This window comes from Protomyctophum parallelum (genome assembly GCF_964188405.1).
Source record: "Protomyctophum parallelum genome assembly, chromosome: 2".
Taxonomy (NCBI): Eukaryota; Metazoa; Chordata; class Actinopteri; order Myctophiformes; family Myctophidae; genus Protomyctophum; species Protomyctophum parallelum.
In genome coordinates this window covers 11,484,842-11,505,605 of record NC_139699.1, presented here as the reverse complement: position 1 = coordinate 11,505,605, position 20,764 = coordinate 11,484,842, and the positions used below count along the sequence as shown (strand labels likewise).

General features: G+C 42.2%; 1 protein-coding gene across 2 annotated transcripts in view; it reads left to right on the top strand.

The window, feature by feature from the left end:
• LOC310854968 (protocadherin-17-like) overlaps window positions 1-20,764 on the top strand; it is a 319,220-nt gene that overhangs the window by 257,554 nt on the left and 40,902 nt on the right. For both annotated transcript variants that reach the window (XM_083759752.1, XM_083759753.1), the window contains 2 exons: window positions 15,395-15,453; window positions 16,333-16,502. In XM_083759752.1, the coding sequence (XP_083615878.1) occupies window positions 15,395-15,453; window positions 16,333-16,502 (229 nt within the window). The remainder of the gene's footprint in view (window positions 1-15,394; window positions 15,454-16,332; window positions 16,503-20,764) is intronic.

Here is a 20,764-nt window from a genome sequence, read left to right as displayed (position 1 = left end):
AGAAATCTATGGAGCTATGGGGTTTTTTGGGCCCAATGACCGCGCCACAACAGGCCATTATATTTCAGGAAGTCCCGATTTCCTTAGTGGCTTCACGAAATATCTGTCTGACTGCCCCCCTGGTACAGGCACACTGATCTCAATTATAAGTAACAAAGATGAATTTTCATTAGCAAATATAAGCCACGATCGATATGAATGAGGCATCACCAAAATTAAATAATAATGAAGTGAAATCATGACTACTACAGTATATCACACTATTGCTCCAATCTGCACCAAACGGGCACAGACGCTGTTCAGGGGAGGGGTCTGCTGCATGGCGATAGTCACTCCGGGGCCCACTTGTTGCCTGGAGGGCCCTTGTTAGTCCCTGTTGTGACTATTTAGCTGAAAAGAATGGAGCTAAATGCTGGAGCTACATGTGGGGTGTCACTATTTAATGCAAGGGAAACAGTGATGCTGTCTGTCTTCTCCTCGGCTTGATCATTTATATAAGCCTATCAATTTTTTAAAACAGACGATCTACAAGCTCACAATGTGTCGCAATGTGACAGTTTGTAGATCAGTGTTCCCCAATTAGTTTTTCCTCAAGGGCCATATTTTGACTAGGGTACCAGGCTGGGGGCCAAGTCCGCACGAGCAAAGTCTGTCCAGAGACGATGTACTCCGAACCAGTGCCGATCGGGGCGATATGTGGCCGCTAGATGTTCTGTGTGTTTGTTCTGTGCTTCTATTGTTTTTACTGTGTCAATTGTTCAGCACCTTGTAGCTTTGCTTCGAAAGGTGCTTTATAAATAAAATGTACTTACTTACTTAAAGGCGGGATCATATGTCTGGGGAGGGATGTGTGAAGCTATATGTGAAGTTTTTCAAGTTACTGTACAGCCTATGTGGACTGTACATAGCCTATGTGTCCAAGTATGCGTTTAAACTATATGTGATCATCAGGCACATTGCCTCTAACAGATTAAGTTTAAATATATGTGATCAGGCACATGGCCTCCAACAGATTAAGTTTTTCAAGTGGGCTGAGCTGGCTGTGGATTAATTAGGGTGAAGAGAGGTCAACTCTTACTCAAGACTCAAGAGCATGGCTAATGGTAATTGGTAACGTTGTAACTGTAGAACAGAGTAGCAGTGAGACGCCAGGCTCATAAAATATACAGAAACGGATATTTAGAACCAATAACCAACTGAATAATTGAGAAGCTATAGGTTTCTTTAAATTCTTTTTTGTGTTATATATTAATGATATTTTTTCATATAAACTGATTTATCATCAAACTACTTGTCTTAAACCCTGTATACATGTAAGATCTGCTATTTTAACTATATTTCTTTAAATAATTGCCCATTAAGCATTTGCAAAGCAAATGTTTAAAATAACTGTGATATTGAAGTCATATCGCCCAGCCTATACTTGCCACTTCTAAGTTAACATTCATGAAAAACACACTCTTTCTTTTCCACTTTGAAATAGTGTAGTGAATATGGCAACATATAATGTTTGTCATTTGGTCCAGTAATAACAACACAGAAATAATGCTCACTAGGTAACTCATGTAACTGTTGCGTTACAGTATGTGTCTGCTTTTAACACTTTTTATCATGAATTTAGAAGATAGCACTTACCTTTTCAGCTCACCTGCATGTGTTTGGTACAGTATTTTGGTGACTCGTTAAATGGTAAAGGGTGCATTTATATAGCGTCTTTATCCAAGGCACTTTACATAGATTGTGCATTACATTCACCCATTCATATACACCGATGGCGGCGGAAACCATGCAAGGCACCAACCAGCACATCAGGAGCAATTAGGTGGTTCAGAGTCTTGCTCAAGGACACTTCGACACTAACTCTGGGGGAGCCCACAGGGTTTGAACTGGCAACCTTGCGGTTTCCATCCGGTCACTCTACCCCTGAGCCACCGCCGCCCCTCGCTGTGTGCCGATATGGGAGGAGAGACGCGTGCGTGTATTTGTGCTGTTTTCCATTCCGGATCTGTTAATGAAAGTGAATGAAATGCTGGTGAGTCAAGGTGTTCTCATTTTATGTTACCAAGCATCCTTGTCAAAGATGAGTTCATCGATTGACTTCTCTAAATGCCATCTCCATCTCATTTTCTATACGGGAACATTCTCTCTCTCTTTGACCCATTCATGTCGCACACATCCTAGCCTCGGAAACCCAGACGTTTTTATTTCCAGGGAGAAAAAGAAAGTCTTAGACCGAGTCCACTTCAATACGGCATAGAGTAGCGCAAACGTCGCTCACTCTCTGCCATGGTGGTGGATTATAGAACTAAGAACTGCTCAGAAAACCAAGAGCCATTTCTGTTTTTGATATTTGGGATTGATATTAAAAGTAAAACCTAGAGGTTATGTGCCTTCAATGCCTTCAATCATACTTCATGGACTGTTTGTTTTTCTACAACAAAGTATTTAATGTTGAGCACTTCCATTTATTGAATTTTATCCAAAAAATATGGTGGATACTGACATATCAGTAGACTGAACTGAGTTAGTGGAAGTTGAACCAACTAAAATAACTGCTTTTCTAGTCTTATATGTGGCAATTATTTGCTATATTTTGATGATTAGCACAGTGTCTGTACTATTTCTGATGATATTGGAAAATATACACTCATACACAAACAAAGAACAAAGTGTTGTTTTGGTCTGTCATCTTATGTTATGCTCATTTGCATCATTGTGAAATATAAGAAAAAGTCCTTCTGCACACCTACAATGGACAGGTGCGTCGGATAACTGACGCACACTGTCTTTACTTGAGTTTAGATTTGAACGTTTTGGTCGTAAGACCTTCATCAGGCATCGCTGCACACTGTGGAATAGAACAGAGTTTTGATGTGACAATACCCCAGTAAGTCTGTCTAGTGAGGTATGGCAATACAGTTCTGTTGTCCGCTCTTTGATTGCAATTTGAAAAGTTAGTCTTGAAGTTTTATCATTTTATTTACTGCAACATAAATACAATTAGTGTTGACACTCATGCATGAAGGAAGCATGAGTTCAAGTCCGTTGCTCTCCCCAGGTTGGTGGAGGGTGTGTAGAGCCCAGGATCACATTAGATAATTGACACAGTGGTGAAAAATGGGTTACAAAATTGTGGGATAAAAGAAAAAGAAAAAATAGTGGTGACATATTTTTGCTGGCCAACATTTCAAGGATTTGTAAGTATAGCAACCCTTCTATTGTTGTTGGATAAGGCTGATTTATCCCAGGCACAGTTTAATCACGCCATTAATAAATCAATTACATGCCTAAGACTAAGAGAAAAACAGATTATTTGGTATTACAACATACTTATTAGGACGCCTCCTTTTAGAGGCGTTTTATTTAATCAGGACTAGATTTACCCATCATTAGATTGTCCATGCATCAATTGCATCATTCATCAAAATAGTTTATGTGGAACGTGTGAGACATCCTGTGTGTGTGTGTGTGTGTGTGTGTGTGTGTGTGTGTGTGTGTGTGTGTGTGTGTGTGTGTGTGTGTGTGTGTGTGTGTGTGTGTGTGTGTGTGTGTGTGTGTGTGTGTGCGCGCGTGCGGTCAAGATGATAACAGGCTAAAGAAGTTTAACTATGCATTGCTGACCAGCTTTCATACACATTTTCTCTGTAGCTTTATTTGTGAGGGGTGCTAGCCCCTCCTATATACAGCTTTAATGTTTGTGTTGTCTGAACAAACCATTGACAATGAACAGAGAATTTACACTATATGTGTCTGAGCAAATCGGCATACAGTATGTATGTCGGTGGGAACCATTGGCCAATAAGGGACCGCCATTCTTGATGATGACGTACGATGATTAAAGTGCGCCCCTCACTTCACACGGGTGTGATTTCTCTTTTCAATGCTCTCTTAAAAGTGATTTACCGTAGTCTCCCAAAATGAAATCTCACTATGAAGGCTGCCACAAGCGGCTTTCACACAACAGAGGAGATAGATAGAGCGGTGGTGCTCTTTCAAGGTTCACTGTCGGGGCAGGCAGCTTGAAAAGCAGAACACATTTCCCTTTTAAAGCATGCTGTGCTGCTTTTACGTAAGTGTGACCAAAGTATTCATTTTGTAGGCAGAGAGAGCGAGAGAATCTCACTCTGCCGTTGCTCCACCTCAAATGGAATGAGAAAGACACATTAACGAGGTGGGTTCCAGCAAATCAGCTTTGAAGTTAGTGTTTTGGTCTTGTCTCTCGCATAACGAAGAGAGAGAGACCACCTCTGCCACCACCGCCCTGTAACCTCCTGAAAAAAAGATGAGTTTAGAAGAAAGTGGGTGGGCAGTGGGCACCACCCTCGCTCTCTCTTCTCAACTCCATTCCTTATTTTCTTTTCTCCTTTTCACCTACAACAGTATAATGATTAGACTTCACTGCTCGGTGAATTGAATCATCAGCTAAATCCTGGAATTGTTGAGCAATATGGATATGGTTATGGATGTATTTGTTGTGGTTACGGTTAAATAACAACTAATATCACTAAGCCTATACTGTAAGCGTGAAGGGATTTCCCCCACGTCCACAAAGAGGTGCAATATTGTAATGGCTGAAGCCATAGCCGGCCGCTACAATATAATCCTTTAAATATAGGCATCACAACCACAGACTGTACAGCGAGTCTGTGTCATTATCTTGGATGTTTTTCTCATAATGTACGAATATAAATAAACATTCTCTAAATTTGTATCTATCACTCCTGACAGCGATAGGTTCATAGTGGATACTGCATATTGGTGAATTTGGTGCACCATCTGCTTCAAATAACTTGGTTGACATTGTCATCCTTTTAGGTGAAAGGTTATGGTTATGGTAATGAGCTACAATTATCTAAATTAAGATTTTCTGCAACATCTATCTATAAATAGTAAAATACCTCAAGGTAGCAAAGCGGAACACAACATTTGGTCAGTCTTCTCACTCAGTACAAGGGATGCACCCTGTGGAATGCCCTACCAACTGAATTAAAACGACAAACTGATCTCAAAATGTTTAATGATGAAGTTAAACTCTGGTTGAAATCGGGCCAGAGGTGCGAACATTAATAAATTATGTTAGGCACATTTGTGTACAGTAGGTAGAGAGGTATGGTAATCAGAAAGTTTCTGTATTGAAACAAACTGCTCCCCAGGCACTGTATTAATGGCATCGATGCAGTTTATGCCCATAAAACAATGTAACATCTTGTGTACAGGTACAGTAAAAGCTATTTTAGTTTGGCTTCCTTCAGACAATGCAGCAGCATACCGTAGATAACATAACATTCAAAACAACAACAACAACAACAACAACACAGCAAACTAAACGGATAGAATAAAGAGTTCTAAGAAATCGCAATCAAAGAGTAAAAAACATATTTAGTGTGGATGTTTTCCCTGTAGTAGCAAAGTGAGGTAAACAGCTTCACAGTAGACTGTGTTCCATATACTGTGCATAAAGCACATAAGGTGCAATTTGAGGCTATGTTCCGAACAACAAATTTAGTTTAGAAAAGTGCAATTTGAGCATAATAGCTACTAATAGTTATCCTTTGGCCTGTTTCGCTCTGGTTCTTATCAGTTCGTTCATGTTTCTGATTGTTCGGGGAAAGAAGCTTAACGCTTATCTGCAGTCTTATTTCCATTAACAATGTGAGATAAATTGGTTGAGTTAGTGAAGCATAGATGACTCACAGTTTGAGTCTCCTCAAATTACTCATTTATGCCAGAGAGGAAGAGGACAAGCTGAATAAAAGAATAATATGCAGAAGCACAAGAACTCACGCAGTGTGATTAACTTCCACAGAACTTGATGTACGTAAGCACAAAAATGTTTCTGGAACAGAGTGATGCTTAACTTTATACTCTGTCATACAACGGTGTCACTCACCAAAGATATCAGATCTACAAACTCACAGCGCATCACATCACAACACAACACGTCACAACACGAGAGCTTGTATTACGTTGTGTAAATCTTTTTTATTTCTGAGAGGTAAATGTTTTTGCGGATTGGTCCAGTGGTTTGGGAGATTAGCTCCGTACAGGCGTACACCCAGACAGCCACACAAGAATCTTACAGAAGCCTCTTACGCCGTACAAATCTTTGTACAGCTAATCTTTGCATTGCAGAACCAATACAACGTCTGTATGCAGTACCTTCATTTTGGGGCGATGACATGATTGGTTTCCAAAGCGGTGGCCGTTGTTTTGTTAGCAGCCTGTTTTCACCACCGTTCTTGTAAACTACCCTGCGTTTGTAAGTCCCCAGCTGATTGGTAGGGGGAGATCTCCGATTGACTGTCAAGTGGCAACGTGAGACTGTACCACAAAGTATTTCTAGAACAGGAAATATAAGCTAACAGTTGGTGTGCTCGGTGGCAATGTGCCCTGCTGAACTTGAACACACACAGATAGAAGTCATTCTAACTTCATTCCACTCATTGAGTTGTCAAAGGTCATGGAGCTTATATTTTCCATTGGCTTCCATTACACTTCGAAATTCTTAGTACTTCTTAGTGTACATTTCGTTCTTCCGACTGCAGCAGTATACATCTAGTCCATATCTGTCCGGTATGAGAACAGCCAAACTAACACACACGAATGCACGTGCATGGCGACGACGCGTTGTGAGCTTGTAGATCTGTTACTTTCAAAAGGGTTAGCTTTTTCTCTCGCAAAAGCTAACCTGGCGGTCATAGAGAGTTGCCAGCCAGTGAGGAGAAAAGCAGGGTTATGACAGACAGACTGAATCTCAAAAGTTATACAGTAGCTAGATGCCAATGAGAGCCCAGCCCACCTCTGCCAGGGGACGAAGCCCAAACCGCACCAATGTTTTGGCTAAAGTGGGCTTGGGGCCGAATTAGCCCTGTTTCGAGTTGCAACCCGACAGGCAGAGAATAGTAAATCCTCGCCACCCCCCCAGAGTCCCGGAGGTATAGGGAAGGTCGCGAGGGGACTCTTGTCACCATTTACTTGTACTGACACCGGCACCATTTCCCATGCTTGCACATGCATGTGACACATGACTAGAGGCGAAGCCGTTCCGCATGCTGCACAGAAGGGGACGTTCGGTAGGCCAATCAGAGGCAGGTATAGGGGTGAGTCTTTACGTAACTGTGTCGGTATCTTGAATCACGCCGTACTGTAATAATGCCACATTAACACACCTGTGAGCGATTGTGTAATCACAGTTTGACTATGGACAACTGAACTATCTTCACCATTGTTATTCAGTCAATTTGCTATCTGCCAAATTCGTACTGTGATGGTGAGGATTTCTGAATCCTGATTATGATTTTTTTAATAGCTTCATCATGCTTTACTGCGGTGTTATTCATTGGCTGATGATTCACTGTGAGTACATTTAGTTGTCTTACATTCTTCATGTACATCTTTTCCTCAAGGGTGAATTCACGTATTATTATAATAGTGTAGGTGAATAGGGAAATCACATAAATTAACCCATTTTTGGCGGGAACCCGTTTTGGTGTTAGCATTACGTTGTGCTTTAGCTATTGAAAAATAGCAGATCTACAATAATAATATAATATTATATTATATAATAATAGCGCGCCACCGAGTGGCGCGCTATTATTATATTAGATTAGATTATATTTTTGAAAATTCGAAGAGCGACTGACATAGAAGACATTTTTAGAATCTGATCTCGGGTCAGAATGGAAAACTGTCAGGATGTAGAAGACATTTTTAGAATCTGATCTCAGGTCAGAATGGAAAACTGTCAGTGTGTAGAAGACATTTTTAGAATCTGATCTCAGGTCAGAATGGGTTAAGTATCTGGCAAAGGACAAGGACATACAGAATATAGTTCTAACATAATGACCATGCCTAGTAATACAGCTGAACGGGCCAATCATAGGAAACAATGGACCTGTGTTTCTCTCAGGGAAGGCAAGATGAGCCTTGAAACTGTCTCAGATAATTATTGTGTTTATAGTGGTTTAATTGTGTGGGCTTTTCTATGCTCTAGGAAGAACATTTTTATTCGTAAAAAAAAAGTTTTACCCTAACCTGAAGAGCCAACACTGGCGTCACCTCTTTTGTGAGCATTTTCTTCAACGTTTTTTGTTCTATTTGCTAAAAGGCTGCTATTTGAATTGAACAGACCACCTCAGCGTGGTTGCAATATGCCCATCGCTTATTCACTAACATCTGTTACTTTCATAGTCGCATGCCATTCGTCTGAACTTCAGTTCAACTGGCTCTCTTAGTTATTAGGGAGCTAGTGAAGCATGCTTAGCAGAGGGAGCGGACAGTGATGGCATAGTTCACTTAGGCTAAGTGACTGATGGACCTGATATCAGCAGGAAGACATGTAGGGGCCAAACTAATTAGATTTGATCACTTACAATTGGTCCTCAGCCACCGGGTAATCAATGGTGTCTAATTATTATCTAGTTCCCCCAACCTCTCTTGTTTTTGCATCCTTTATCGTCCTCACTCTGCATAATTTACTCTGGTTTTCTCAGTTTATCTCTTTCTGCTGCTGTGTATATCTTTATATCATACTAATGTTCCATCTTGCTCTAGATACCACCCCCCCCCCCCCCCCCCCCCCCCTTCCCTTAGCTGCTACAGAGATGATGCTTTGACCGCCTTCCAGGAAAAATAACTTGACTGGTTAGGTTCCCTCGGTGGATCTCTCTCTCTCTCTCTCTCTCTCTCTCTCTCTCTCTCTCTCTCTCTCTCTCTCTCTCTCTCTCTCTCTCTCTCTCTCTCTCTCTCTCTCTCTCTCTGTCTCTGTCTCTGTCTGTCTCTCTCTCTCTCTCTCTCTCTCTCTCTCTCTGTCTCTGTCTCTGTCTCTGTCTCTGTCTCTGTCTCTCTCTCTCTCTCTCTCTCTTTGTCTCTCTATCTCTCTCTCTCAGACACTACATATCAAAAACAGACCTGATTCCAACTGGCAGACTGGTGAGGCATACATAGTGCACACACACACACACGCACACGCACACGCACACACACACACACACACACACACACACACACACACACACACACACACACACACACACACACACGGCACACATGTATCATACATGACAGGGCAGAGGGATGTGTCGTGTCGCTGTGAGCCAAAGAGAGAGAGAGAGAGATTCATATTCAATGGCGTGTGAAGAGAGAGAAGCTGCAATCTGCAATATACAGTTCCATAGAAACGAGTAGTCCTCCAAGACACAGACACAGACACAAGGCCCTATAGAAACAGATAGTGCTCTAATGTACCACTCCCATTTGTCTCAATCGGACTGCTGTCCGCTCTCTGGGAACGCAGAATATTGAGTACAGAGTTTCACAGAACCCGGGCTGAGGTGAACCCTATAGTCTGTGTGCAGTCAGTCAGTGCCTCACTGAGTTCTCCTGGCCGGATTGAACTGTAGTATTAAACCCATTTAGGCCTGACGTCGAAATTAAAAAAAAAAAAGTCTTTCTGAAAAACTTTATCTTTCTGTATCAGTGGTGCTCAATATTTCATGTCAAGGACCCCAAAATGCCTCCCCTCCCCCCATCTGAAAATATGTTGTTCCAGTGACCTCCACAGAAGCAACTAAAAGATGGTTAAAATATGTAAGTGTCATGATCTGCATTTTTCTGAGGGAGGGGTTCAGGGGCTATTCCTCCACGCCTGGGTATACTGTACGTGGCTGCGTTGTAGATGGAAGAATGTAGAAGAATGTACCCGTATTTGTTTTGGAAGTGGGCGGCACCAGATCATTGTTCACGTTCCCTCTAGTATTGTAGTATTATTGGCTCCATGCCGAAAAGTTGTCAAATTAGTTCTGTTCGTTCTGGACTGCTTGTACAGTATGTCTGAGGTTCAAATGGCTACAGTATACAGTATGTGGGCTGTGAAGGTGTGGGCTGTGTGGCGTGAAGAGAAGCCGCAATCTGCAAATATATAGTTCCATAGAAACTAATAGTCCTCCAAGACACAGACACAAGGCCCTTTTCTTTTTTTTTAAACATATGTTTATTGATTTTTCTTTACAACATAGTATTTTCAAAGCAATTATTCACATATGTTTTTCAAACCCCGCAACCCCATATGGCAGCACGAATACTAAACAAAATCTTCAAAGAAACATTCAGGAAAAGTCCATGAATACAAATACTAAAAGTGTTTTTGTTCCTAATTTTTGTTCACATATATCACTTCATTTGAATGATATAGTCGACCCTTTTATCATGTCTCCCCCTGCACCGTATAATAATCCTGTGTGCATGGTGGGCCAATATTGTCCATATGGCGCCATTAATTGGACAGTAGGTGGTTTTATTGAAGGGCTGGACAGCAAACATGGGATAATATTAGATAGACAGGAAGAGACCAAGGCTTAAGATAAGCCTGGACTCTAATTGGCAGGAAAGAGGCCGCTACTATAGAGTGGCATAATGTGCTTTTTATTGGCTGGCGTGTGCCGAGGGTTGAACAACACATTCAGCATGCTAAGTGCTAAGTGTTTTTTGTTAAAGGCTTGCTAAACAGCTACAGCGGTGTGGCAAATGACTTGTTGTTCTATATTCATTGATGTATTGTGATAATTTAAGTCATTTGTATGTTGATTCAATTCTACATTACATTAGGCATTTTTCAGCTCCTGACGGTGATAAATCACAGGTCCCTTCTTGGCATGCCAAAAGAAAAAAGGCGAATATTCTGCTAAAATAGGCAGACATTAAAAGTAAAGGATTGCAGATCTACAAGCTCACAAATATATATATATATATATACATGTTCTGTTGTAAGCTTGTACAGTAGATCTATTTTGAAGTACATTTTGGGCGTGAACCCATTTTGGTGTTGGCGTTATGTTATGCTTTAGCTATTGAAAAATAGCAGATCTACGAGCTTGTAGGTCTGCTATTTTTGAAAAATCGAAGAACCACTGACATAGAAACATAGCTTTTTCAGAAAACTGTCAGCGTGTAGAAGACATTTGCAGAATCATTCCCAGGTCAAAATGGGTTAAAATCCAGAATAGGGATGCCAGGGTAAAACTGATGATCTTTACTGTATATATGTTTGAAATCCTAGGATTTGATACATTCTAGAAGAGGCATTCTGCTTTTTTGGCGGAGATCTTGAGGCTGAATAGCATGTGATGTGTTGGAGTTACAAGGTTTCAGGGTTGGAGTTACGAGGTTTCATAAAGGTCAGTGTGGCCGGAGGAGGCCTGTCTGACCTTCACACCCACCCTGTTTCGTGCCGAGCCGCTGTGGAGAGACTGTGTCACTGAAACACTCCATCGACTGGAAGTCCAGCTGCGCGTGTGAAACCCCCCCCCCCCCCCACCATGGGGAGATATTTATTCACTAAAATTTGACATTTTCTGGTATGAATTCAGAAAAAAAAAGCGAATTGCGGTTCTCTGGGATATGATTATTATTTGTATTGATGTGATGAAATACCTCGGCAACCATAATCTGTTTCTCTGGGAGTTAACGCATTTTGACCTGAGATCAGATTCAAAAAATGTCTTCTACATCCTGATAGTTTTCTGAAAAAGCTATGTTTCTATGTCAGTCGTTCTTCGATTAAAAAGAAAATAGCAGACCTACAAGCTCGTAGCGCGCCACTCGGTGGCGCGCTATGAGCTTGTACATCTGCTATTTTTCAATAGCTAAAGCATAGCATAATGCCAACACACCAGAAGGGGTTCTCGCCCAAAATGGGTTAAGATACATTTGTTTTGTTTCCATATCAGTCCTTTACAATCAAACAGCTCTAACTGATTGAAGTGGCAAAGTAACCCAGCGGGACGTCGGTCTGCGCAAGTTTTCCTCTCCGGCTAATTATCTTTAGAAAACACTCACAGGTTGGATTTCCCTTCATCCTCTATTCTGCGTGACTTATAGATAGGCTTTCTAATTTGATTTAGTTTTCATGATAAGCCAGCCCCAGGGCTGGCTGTGGTACAGTAACTATAACAGGACAGAAGTATGGATGGAGAGGGTACAGTATGTCTGTGATATCAGAAAGCTCTCTGGGATATCCTCGTGGCCTTTTGCTTTACCTCAATTAACCCATTTTGGACTGAGGTCGATTAAAAAAAAAAAGGACTTCTAAATGCAAAAAAAAAATCTGAAAAACCCCATGTTTCTATGTGTCAGTGGTGCTCAACCTTTTTCATGGCAAGGACCTCCAGAATTATCTCTATTGGGCCACGGACCCCCATCTCAAAATATGTAGTTCCAGGGACCCCCCTAAAAGCCAATATTTCAGTTAAAAATGTTCGCTCTGAAATATATATTCAATGATTTGCGCCACATTTTAACAATTTTTCAAAAATAGCTAAATTATAACAATGTTTAAAACACCAAAAGGGGTTCCCGCCCAAAATGGATTAACATGAACAAGCACCTCTAACGGGCCTCGAGCCTCCAGGGGCCTCTTGATTTGATAAAAAAAGAAAGAAAAGATTAATATTATTTGTAGTAATATATATATAAATAAACTTTATTACAGGCTCGTGTAAGGCAAGGTAAGACAGTACATCACATATACGAGAATGCAAAAAAAAAGAATACAGTACATTTACCCAGCCCCACAGTTTACTAATCTAGGCGAGGCACTCATGCCAGTTTCCTCTGATGGTAGAAGTGTACCTTACAGAACTACGGCTTGGGGTCTGTCATCTGTCCAATGAGTCCATTCAGTGAGCGATCCAGCCTGCTCATGAACTTGAATATCAGGTTCCTTAACAGAGCCATGAATGTAGTGAGTCCCAATGAACAGAAAAGCCCACTGGCTCTAGTGCTCCTGGGCTTTTTTAACAGGATTCGAAGACAGTCATTATAGTCTACTTGCTACTCCATCTTGTACTTCACCCACAGTGGAGCTGTGTAGAGAGGGGTGCAATAGGCTCTGAAGAGGTTTACCTTAACATCCGTAGTACAATGGTGAAATTTACGGACCAACATGTTGGCTTGTACATATAGCATGTCCTCGTCATCCTCTAAGGTATCTGTTATGATATGCCCAAGTTATTTTGTAATTTTGGACACACCCATAATTTGACCAGACAGATGAAAGGCAGGAAACTTAAGTTCCAGATCTTCTTTAGTTCTACATATAAGTATCCTGCTCTTCTTGGCATTATACTGAATATCAAAGTCAATACCGTAATTTGTACACATATTGAGTAGCTGTTGGAACTTGGAACCCACTGCTACTAGGGGAAAGTATGGCAAGGTCATCCGTGTACATAAAATGATTAGGCTATCACCCAGTAGTATTAGTAGTAGTAGTAATATTGCATTGCATCGCAGCCTTCCAATCAGCCTTGTCAATTATTCATCCTCATCCTGTACGTCCACCCCTTACCACTAGTTGGCAGCAGCTAATAATCACTGCAGGTACTTGACCTGTCACGTTGACCTGTGTTGTTTGGTTTGTAATTGTTCCCACTTCCTGGTGTGTGATGTGTGAACACTCACTGCACTAGCAGCTACCTTATGTTGCATTGAATTTAAAAAGAGGACAGAGGTCCCTCTGTGCCCAGTTAAGATGGGTGCTTTACCTCTGGCAGTTGAGGTGGGCAGATATACTGGCATTCCTGAGGAGCAGCGACTGTGTGCTCTCTGTGACCTGGGAGTTGTAGAGGATGATCGAGTTTCATTTTGTTTTCTATTGTCCACTATATCATGGTTTAAGAAACTTTTTATTTGAAAAAATTCTTTTTAATAAATAAAAACTCTATCTATCTATCTATCTATCTATCTATCTATATATCTATCTAGCAGCGCTGAGAGTTGTGATTGCATCATTGTATTGCTACTATAGCCTATGCTGCCTCCCAGTTATACCTTACGGTAATTTCAATTAGGACAAAGTAAAAATAATTGTTTAATCAAGCTGCTTTTGTGTATTTTTCTACTTGGCTGTGCTGTATGCTGTTCATGCTTTGAAGTCTGATAATACACACTGACAAAATAAATAAATATATATATATATATATATATATATATATATATATATATATATATATATATATATATATATATATATATATATAATTATTTATTATTAAAAGTATGACGTCATGAACGGGGGCTCCCGATCATCCTCAGCGTTAGACATGTAACGGTCCATTTGGATCCCATGAGGGGGTTGAAGGTTCCCAGCTAAATATTTGATAGATAGGAATCCTATCTATAAATTATTTAGCTGGGAAACCCCCTCAAGGACACCTGGGGGTCCCTGGGGGAGTCCCCGGGCCCCACATTGTGAGCCAGTGGTGTAGAAGAGGACTAATAATGTTTGTGCACAATGTTTTTGATGCACTGTAGAGTTTGTACAGTTTGGTCCAGTATGTTGTTGACTTAACACCACTTCTGTTTGCTCGTGGTGTGGATCTAGCCGTGTGACACGAAGCCAGCCGAGCCCCGGTCGATGAGCTCGGTGTCAAATGAAACCCCCTTGGATCAACGCATCCAGCTTGTGAAATAAATAAAAAATACAGTATGCAAATACATATCGGAGAGGCTTAGCATGGTATATTTTCGTATAATGAATAGGACTTACTTTATGATTCTAGTTGAGTCTTGCGGCTGACAGAGAAGTTGTGTGCACATAATATTGTGATACTACCAGTGTCAGCTTAGATGCTACAATAATCACAGCTGTTGTCATTTTAAGGCACTGTGTTCATTCCTTTTGTTTATGATGATTACAGTATATTCCTAAACAGTGGACAGGTATGAAGTTCAGCTCTGTGGGTCCCGAGTCAAACTGTAACGATCCCATTTTATAGCCAGTGAAAGACCAAAGATTTACATACAGTAGATACCACCCCCCCCCCCCCCTCATTTCATTCTGAGAGAATTAAAGTGGATCCATTACTACACAAAGACCCCGTTTCAACCGGTTCAGTTCTTTTTGGTTCTTAGTCCATGAACCAGTTCCCATTGGGAACCAACCGGTGGAAAAGAACTGAACCGGTTCCCATTGGGAACCAACCGGTGGAAAATAACTGAACCGGTTCCCATTGGGAGAACCAACCGGTGGAAAAGAACTGAACCGGTTCCCATTGGGAGAACCAACCGGTGGAAAAGAACTGAACCGGTTCCCACTGGGAACCAACCGGTGGAAAAGAACTGAACCGGTTCCCATTGGGAGAACGAACCGGTGGAAAAGAACTGAACCGGTTCCCATTGGGAGAACCAACCGGTGGAAAATAACTGAACCGGTTCCCACTGGGAACCAACCGGTGGAAAAGGGGCCTTTAACAGTTAAATGAACATGCTGTATTTCTACCTTTTCCCTTCTTTTACTTTACATTATTAATCATCTGCTGTCACCAGATCTTGTTTCCCAGCAGGGCACGACGGTGCAGCTCGCTATATAAACTCTCTCCTGTTCTCTCTTCCGCAGACGGACAATTTCCCCGCTGAGCCTAATTATATGGGTAGCAGGCAACAGTTTGTACAGAGGTAAGGGTTGTTGAAACAGCATTTAGGATCATCACTGCATGTGGCTTAGAGTTTAAACTTTGTCGTGCAACTGTGTGTCGTGTGCTGAAAATAGTCCATCTAAAAGATTACAACACGCCATGATGTGCATGATGTTGTGTGTGCATTTGTAGATCGACTATTTTTCAGCATCTGACACTATTATGTAACTTACACCGGTACAATGAAGTATAAACCGGACCCCTCGTTGACCTCTACTGTATTATGAAAGCATTGATGCAACAACTATATGCTCTATTGCTGTAGAATGTTTATTGTCATTCAGGCAGAGGAATGGTCATTTCTTTTTAAATATTAAGACATTTTTAATGAAAATCCCTTGCTAGTTTTAAATATCTTGTAGCTCTATGCAGATGATTCATTTACTATCTTATTGGTTTTCTTTATGCCTTTTTCACTCTCTTCATTCCCTATTCACTTATTTCTTTTTTTTTTTCATCATTCATTTTAATATTGCAGGCAAACATTTATTTAGCCTGGGGGATGTTTTATTTTATTAAGGTCCACATTTCTCAAATACTGTATAGCCTGTATGTCTGAGACATTGAAATCAAAGTGTTCCCAGACTCTATACCTGGACGGAGCTGTATTATATCTCATGCACTCTCCTGGTGTCTTATTTCCTTGCAGTGTTGTTTTTGGCAGCAAATTTCTATTTTAGTTTAGTCAGTCTTTGGACTGAAACTTCATTTAGTTTTAGTCACATTTTAGTCACCTGGAATGTCTTAGTGTTAGTCTAGTTTTAGTCGACTAAATGTCATAAGATTTTAGTCGACTAAATCTACAGTTGATTTAGTCGACTAAAATGTATTTTGGCCACTGTTTCCTTGTTCCTAATAGTTCGACGTTCAAAGACCCAGAGCGAGCCAGCCTGCGGGACAGCGGCCACGGGGACAGCGACCAGGCTGACAGCGACCAGGACACCAACAAAGGCTCGTGCTGCGACATGTCTGCCAAGGAGGCCCTGAAGATGAAGGCGACGGGCGTGAAGCCGCCTCCTCTGGAGCAGGGTGAGTCTTCTATTCCTTCCTTCTTCTCCAGAGTGTACCAGCCTGTTGACTGACACAAATTAACGACACCAGGGGAAAGGAAAACACACCCAGAGCTCTTGAGAGGATAATGCACGGCAGCTTTAAGACGACGTGTCTTATCTCTCTTCGCCTGTCTGAAATATCATAATCTCAACTCTCACTTGTGATTCTTCCCTACTTTGTTCTCTTTTCTCTTGTGTGTGTGTGTGTGTGTGTGTGTGTGCATGTACGTATGCGTGTGCGTGCGTGCGTGTGTACGCATAACGCACGCGCGCACCTTGCAATGCATTCCACCCACGTCGTCAGTTTATCCAGGCAGAGACAAACCCATTATGTTTTTATAAGCCCAACCACTTCAGCCTCTCCATTTAGTCCCCCTTCCCTGAGCACCCGTCCCTGAAACTTTGATAATGGAACATGGAAAGTGACTTAGCGCGGAGCAGCAGGAGATGTGGCTGGCGTCGTGCAGTGATTAAATATGAATAATTATTCCGCGGCGCTGTGGGTCGGGCAGATTACACATGACATGTGTAGAACAATTACTCCCCAGATATGAGTTTCAGATGCTATATACGCTCTCATCCGCCCCAACCCCACCCCCCAGTAGAGTACACCCACCCCACCTTACATGATTAGTGCGGGGTCATTTGAGCAAGGAGTGGTGTAGGTATAGCCACTCCACATAATGGGATCAAGAGATATGTTTCCTTTTCATCCCCACCATCGCTCAACGGAGTCATGTAGCTCTGCCTGGGCCATTACCCACCCAAAACAGATATATCCCCCCACAGAAGAAGCACACATTCACTAGTATAAAATCCCCTTCACCAAGAAGAATGTATCTCGGCAACTGGTTCCAAAACTACAATGTGTGTGTTGTAGGAAACACAGATTCTCCATAATAGTGCTATTAATCCATGGAGCAGAAGAACTGTTTCAGTCCTAGTGGAAGGACAATGACATTGTTTTGTGCATCTGCGTGCGTGCGTGCGCCCGTGCGCGCACGCAGACATGTCCGTCTGTGCACATGCTGCAGTGTGCATTTTTTTTCTTCTTTTCCATTTCTTTTCTCCCTTTTTCATTGGATTTTATAAAATGAATGAAAAAAAAAAAAAAGGGCTAACACATTTGGCAAGAGAAATTGGCCAATTAAAAAGCTCCATATGTTTCTCATTTTGAAAATGTTCCCATTTAATCGTCCATGAGGGACTGGAAGAATCACATTTATACTTGCAGCGCGGCGGGCTCACGATAAAGTGAGTTAGCGCGGAGCGGAACGTGTCAGGAAAGCGCTTGTAAAGTCAGTTGGGCACAAACTGTCACAGACAGACACAGTTGGCCAAAGTGAATTACTGCTCTGGGCCGGGTGGGCTTCGACGGCTGCCGGCCCGTGAATGGAATCCACCTTTCTCTGTGTCGCCTCCAATCAGCGTCCCTTTGACAATCCTGAAGAAGAGATTCTCTCTCTCTCTCACGCACGCATGCACGCACACACACACACACACACACACACACTCTACTTATGCTCACACAGACGCTTGTACGCTTGCACGCACACACACACACACACACACACACACACACACACACACACACACACACACACACAAAAAGGCATGTCTTTTAGCTGCCGGTGCTCATATTGGAAACTCAATGAAATGCTGTAACTCTGCCCCTCACCGCTTTCTCACTCATCCATGCCCCTCCACTCCACCCTCCTCCAGTGTCTCCGGCTCCGCCACCCCCTGCATACCACCTCTCGACCACCTCTCCTTGTGGGGGAAATCGATTGGCGTGAGATAAGACAGTTAGCTGGCTGCAGCTGGCTGTGTTTAGCCAATAACATTAGGGCTTGGCTGGAGCTGGAGGGGAAGGCTGGGGCAGTTGGAGGGGCAGGAGGGGGCAGTGGAGGGGCAATAAGAGACTGAAGGGTGCTGAACCCTAATGTCAGCATGTCTATATGAAGTGGTTCAAGACACCAGCCGGCATCTGTAAAGTGTTTGCGGTGTGTTTTTCACTTTGCATTGTACTACTGGCTGATATGACCGCGAGTGAGTAAAACTATACAGTTTGCCGGCCACTGCTACAGAGCTGACAATGAGGTTATATCTTCCCTTCTTCTCTGGAGTCTCTGCCTCAAAGCAGACCAGAGAGGTAGAAAACTGTCGTTCCCTGATGTCATCGCTATAGGGACACATGATGTCATCGCTATAGGGACACATGATGTCATCGCTATAGGGACACATGCATCAGTAAGCAGGAACTGGGGATGGTAATGAAGGACCGGGAAGTCGGGCGTGTTATTGTGAAATCCGCGATCTCGACCGCGGTCGAAAAATGTAGATGAAAACTATACAGTTTGACGGCCGCTAATTGTTTAATCCAGGGTTCGATGGTGCTTACTACAACATTCCCGCCTTTTGTTTTATGTGTTTAATCCGCTGTATTTTAATAATTAAAAAGAAACTTCGTCTTTGCCGAGGAGCTGGAGACGAGACCTTCATGTTATGATGACGAAACCGGTAATCAACACATGCTGTGGGCTGCTAGGGCTTCTGGGAAATTGAGGCCAATGCAAATGAACGGGGTACAACGCGTCATAGAGGAGGGTCTTGTGGGGCGGTCTTTTTTTTTCACGGATCAAAAGCCCAAATAATTCAGCGTATGCTCTAAAGGTAATAAAACAATCTCGGCAGCGTAGAATATTTGATTAAAATGCGGGTTACGCGTTTTATGGAGTCAAACTGTTAAAGGGTACTAAAATATAACTCAACCTTTTCATGAGAGATAAATTATGTACATCATGTTGTGTCAGTAAGAGCACAGGGTCAAATGAAAATGTAAATAATGGACACAAATGGACCGGTAAATGACCTTTCCAACCCATTTTGTACAGTTAGATTAACACTGGGGATTTTTACTGTGTAGAGCCTTGTTACACAGTGAAGTCTTAATGAACATTGAAGCACATGGAAACGCATGCACAAGCACACACATGTAACCAGCATGGACATACTTGCACAAGCTCACTTAAGCAGCTTGGACACGCATGCGCAAGCATACATGATACAACCAGCATGGACTGTCTTGGACACACATACACAACAAAGCACACTTAACCAACATCGGATATGCACGCACAACCACACACATATAAACCAGCATGGACTGGTCTGGACACGCATGGACAAGCAAACATATAACCAGGAGTGAGATGAAAGCAGACTCATCACCAGCCCCCGGGGGCCTTTGTTTCTTAATCCATTTTAGGCGGGAACCCCTTTTGGTGTTTTAAGCATTATGTTATACTTTAGCTATTGAAAAATAGCAGATCCACAAGCTCGTAGCGCGCCACTCGGTGGCGCGCTACTAGCTTGTAGGTCTGCCATTTTGTTTTATTGTGGAAATGTGGCACAAATTTGGAATACCGGTGTATATATATTTTTTCAGAGCGAACGTTTTGAACTCAAATCTTTGCTTCTGGGGGAGGTCCCTGGAACAACATATTTTCAGATGGGGGGGTCGGAGGCCAATTACTTATAATTTTTGGGGGTCCTTGACATGAAATATTGAGCACCACTGAAACATGGAGGATTTAGACAAGACATTTTTCCGGCCTAAAGGGGTTAACATCTTATAGTGCTGAGGCATGTACGTAGCTCCTCTCAGGACTTCCACCGATTCACACGCTCTTCAATTCCTCCCAGTTCTGTGTTTCTCCACAACATCCCAATTACTCATTGTCTCCCTCTGTCTCTTCTCCGTCCCTCTCTGTTTCGCTTGGGGGGCCAGTGACTGGACACGGTGACATTGTCTCCCTCTGTCTTCCCCCCTCTCCTCTTCGGGGGCCACTGACTGGACACGGTGACCTCATTCACAACGGCAATACGAGGAGAACACAAAGAGAGAGAGTCCGAGTACTTCATGTCCCAAAATCGATTCCTATAATCCCACTGCAATTCCTTCTCTCTCTTATACAGTAGTCACAGTAGTAGGTTGTAGACTGTGTGTACAGGACTGTGTGTACACGCCTTTGTTTGTCCATGGTCGCCTGTCCTCTGTTTTCCACTTTATTCTTTTCCATCATTTTATTTTTTTATTCCCATTTTTATTCCTTCCTTCTCCAATAGGTCCATTCAAATTAGAATCGCAATTCCCGTTCAAAATCGATTCATGTTTTCCAAAAAAAAAATATATATATATATATTTTGGTTACATTTACAGTTACAGTTTTCACTACA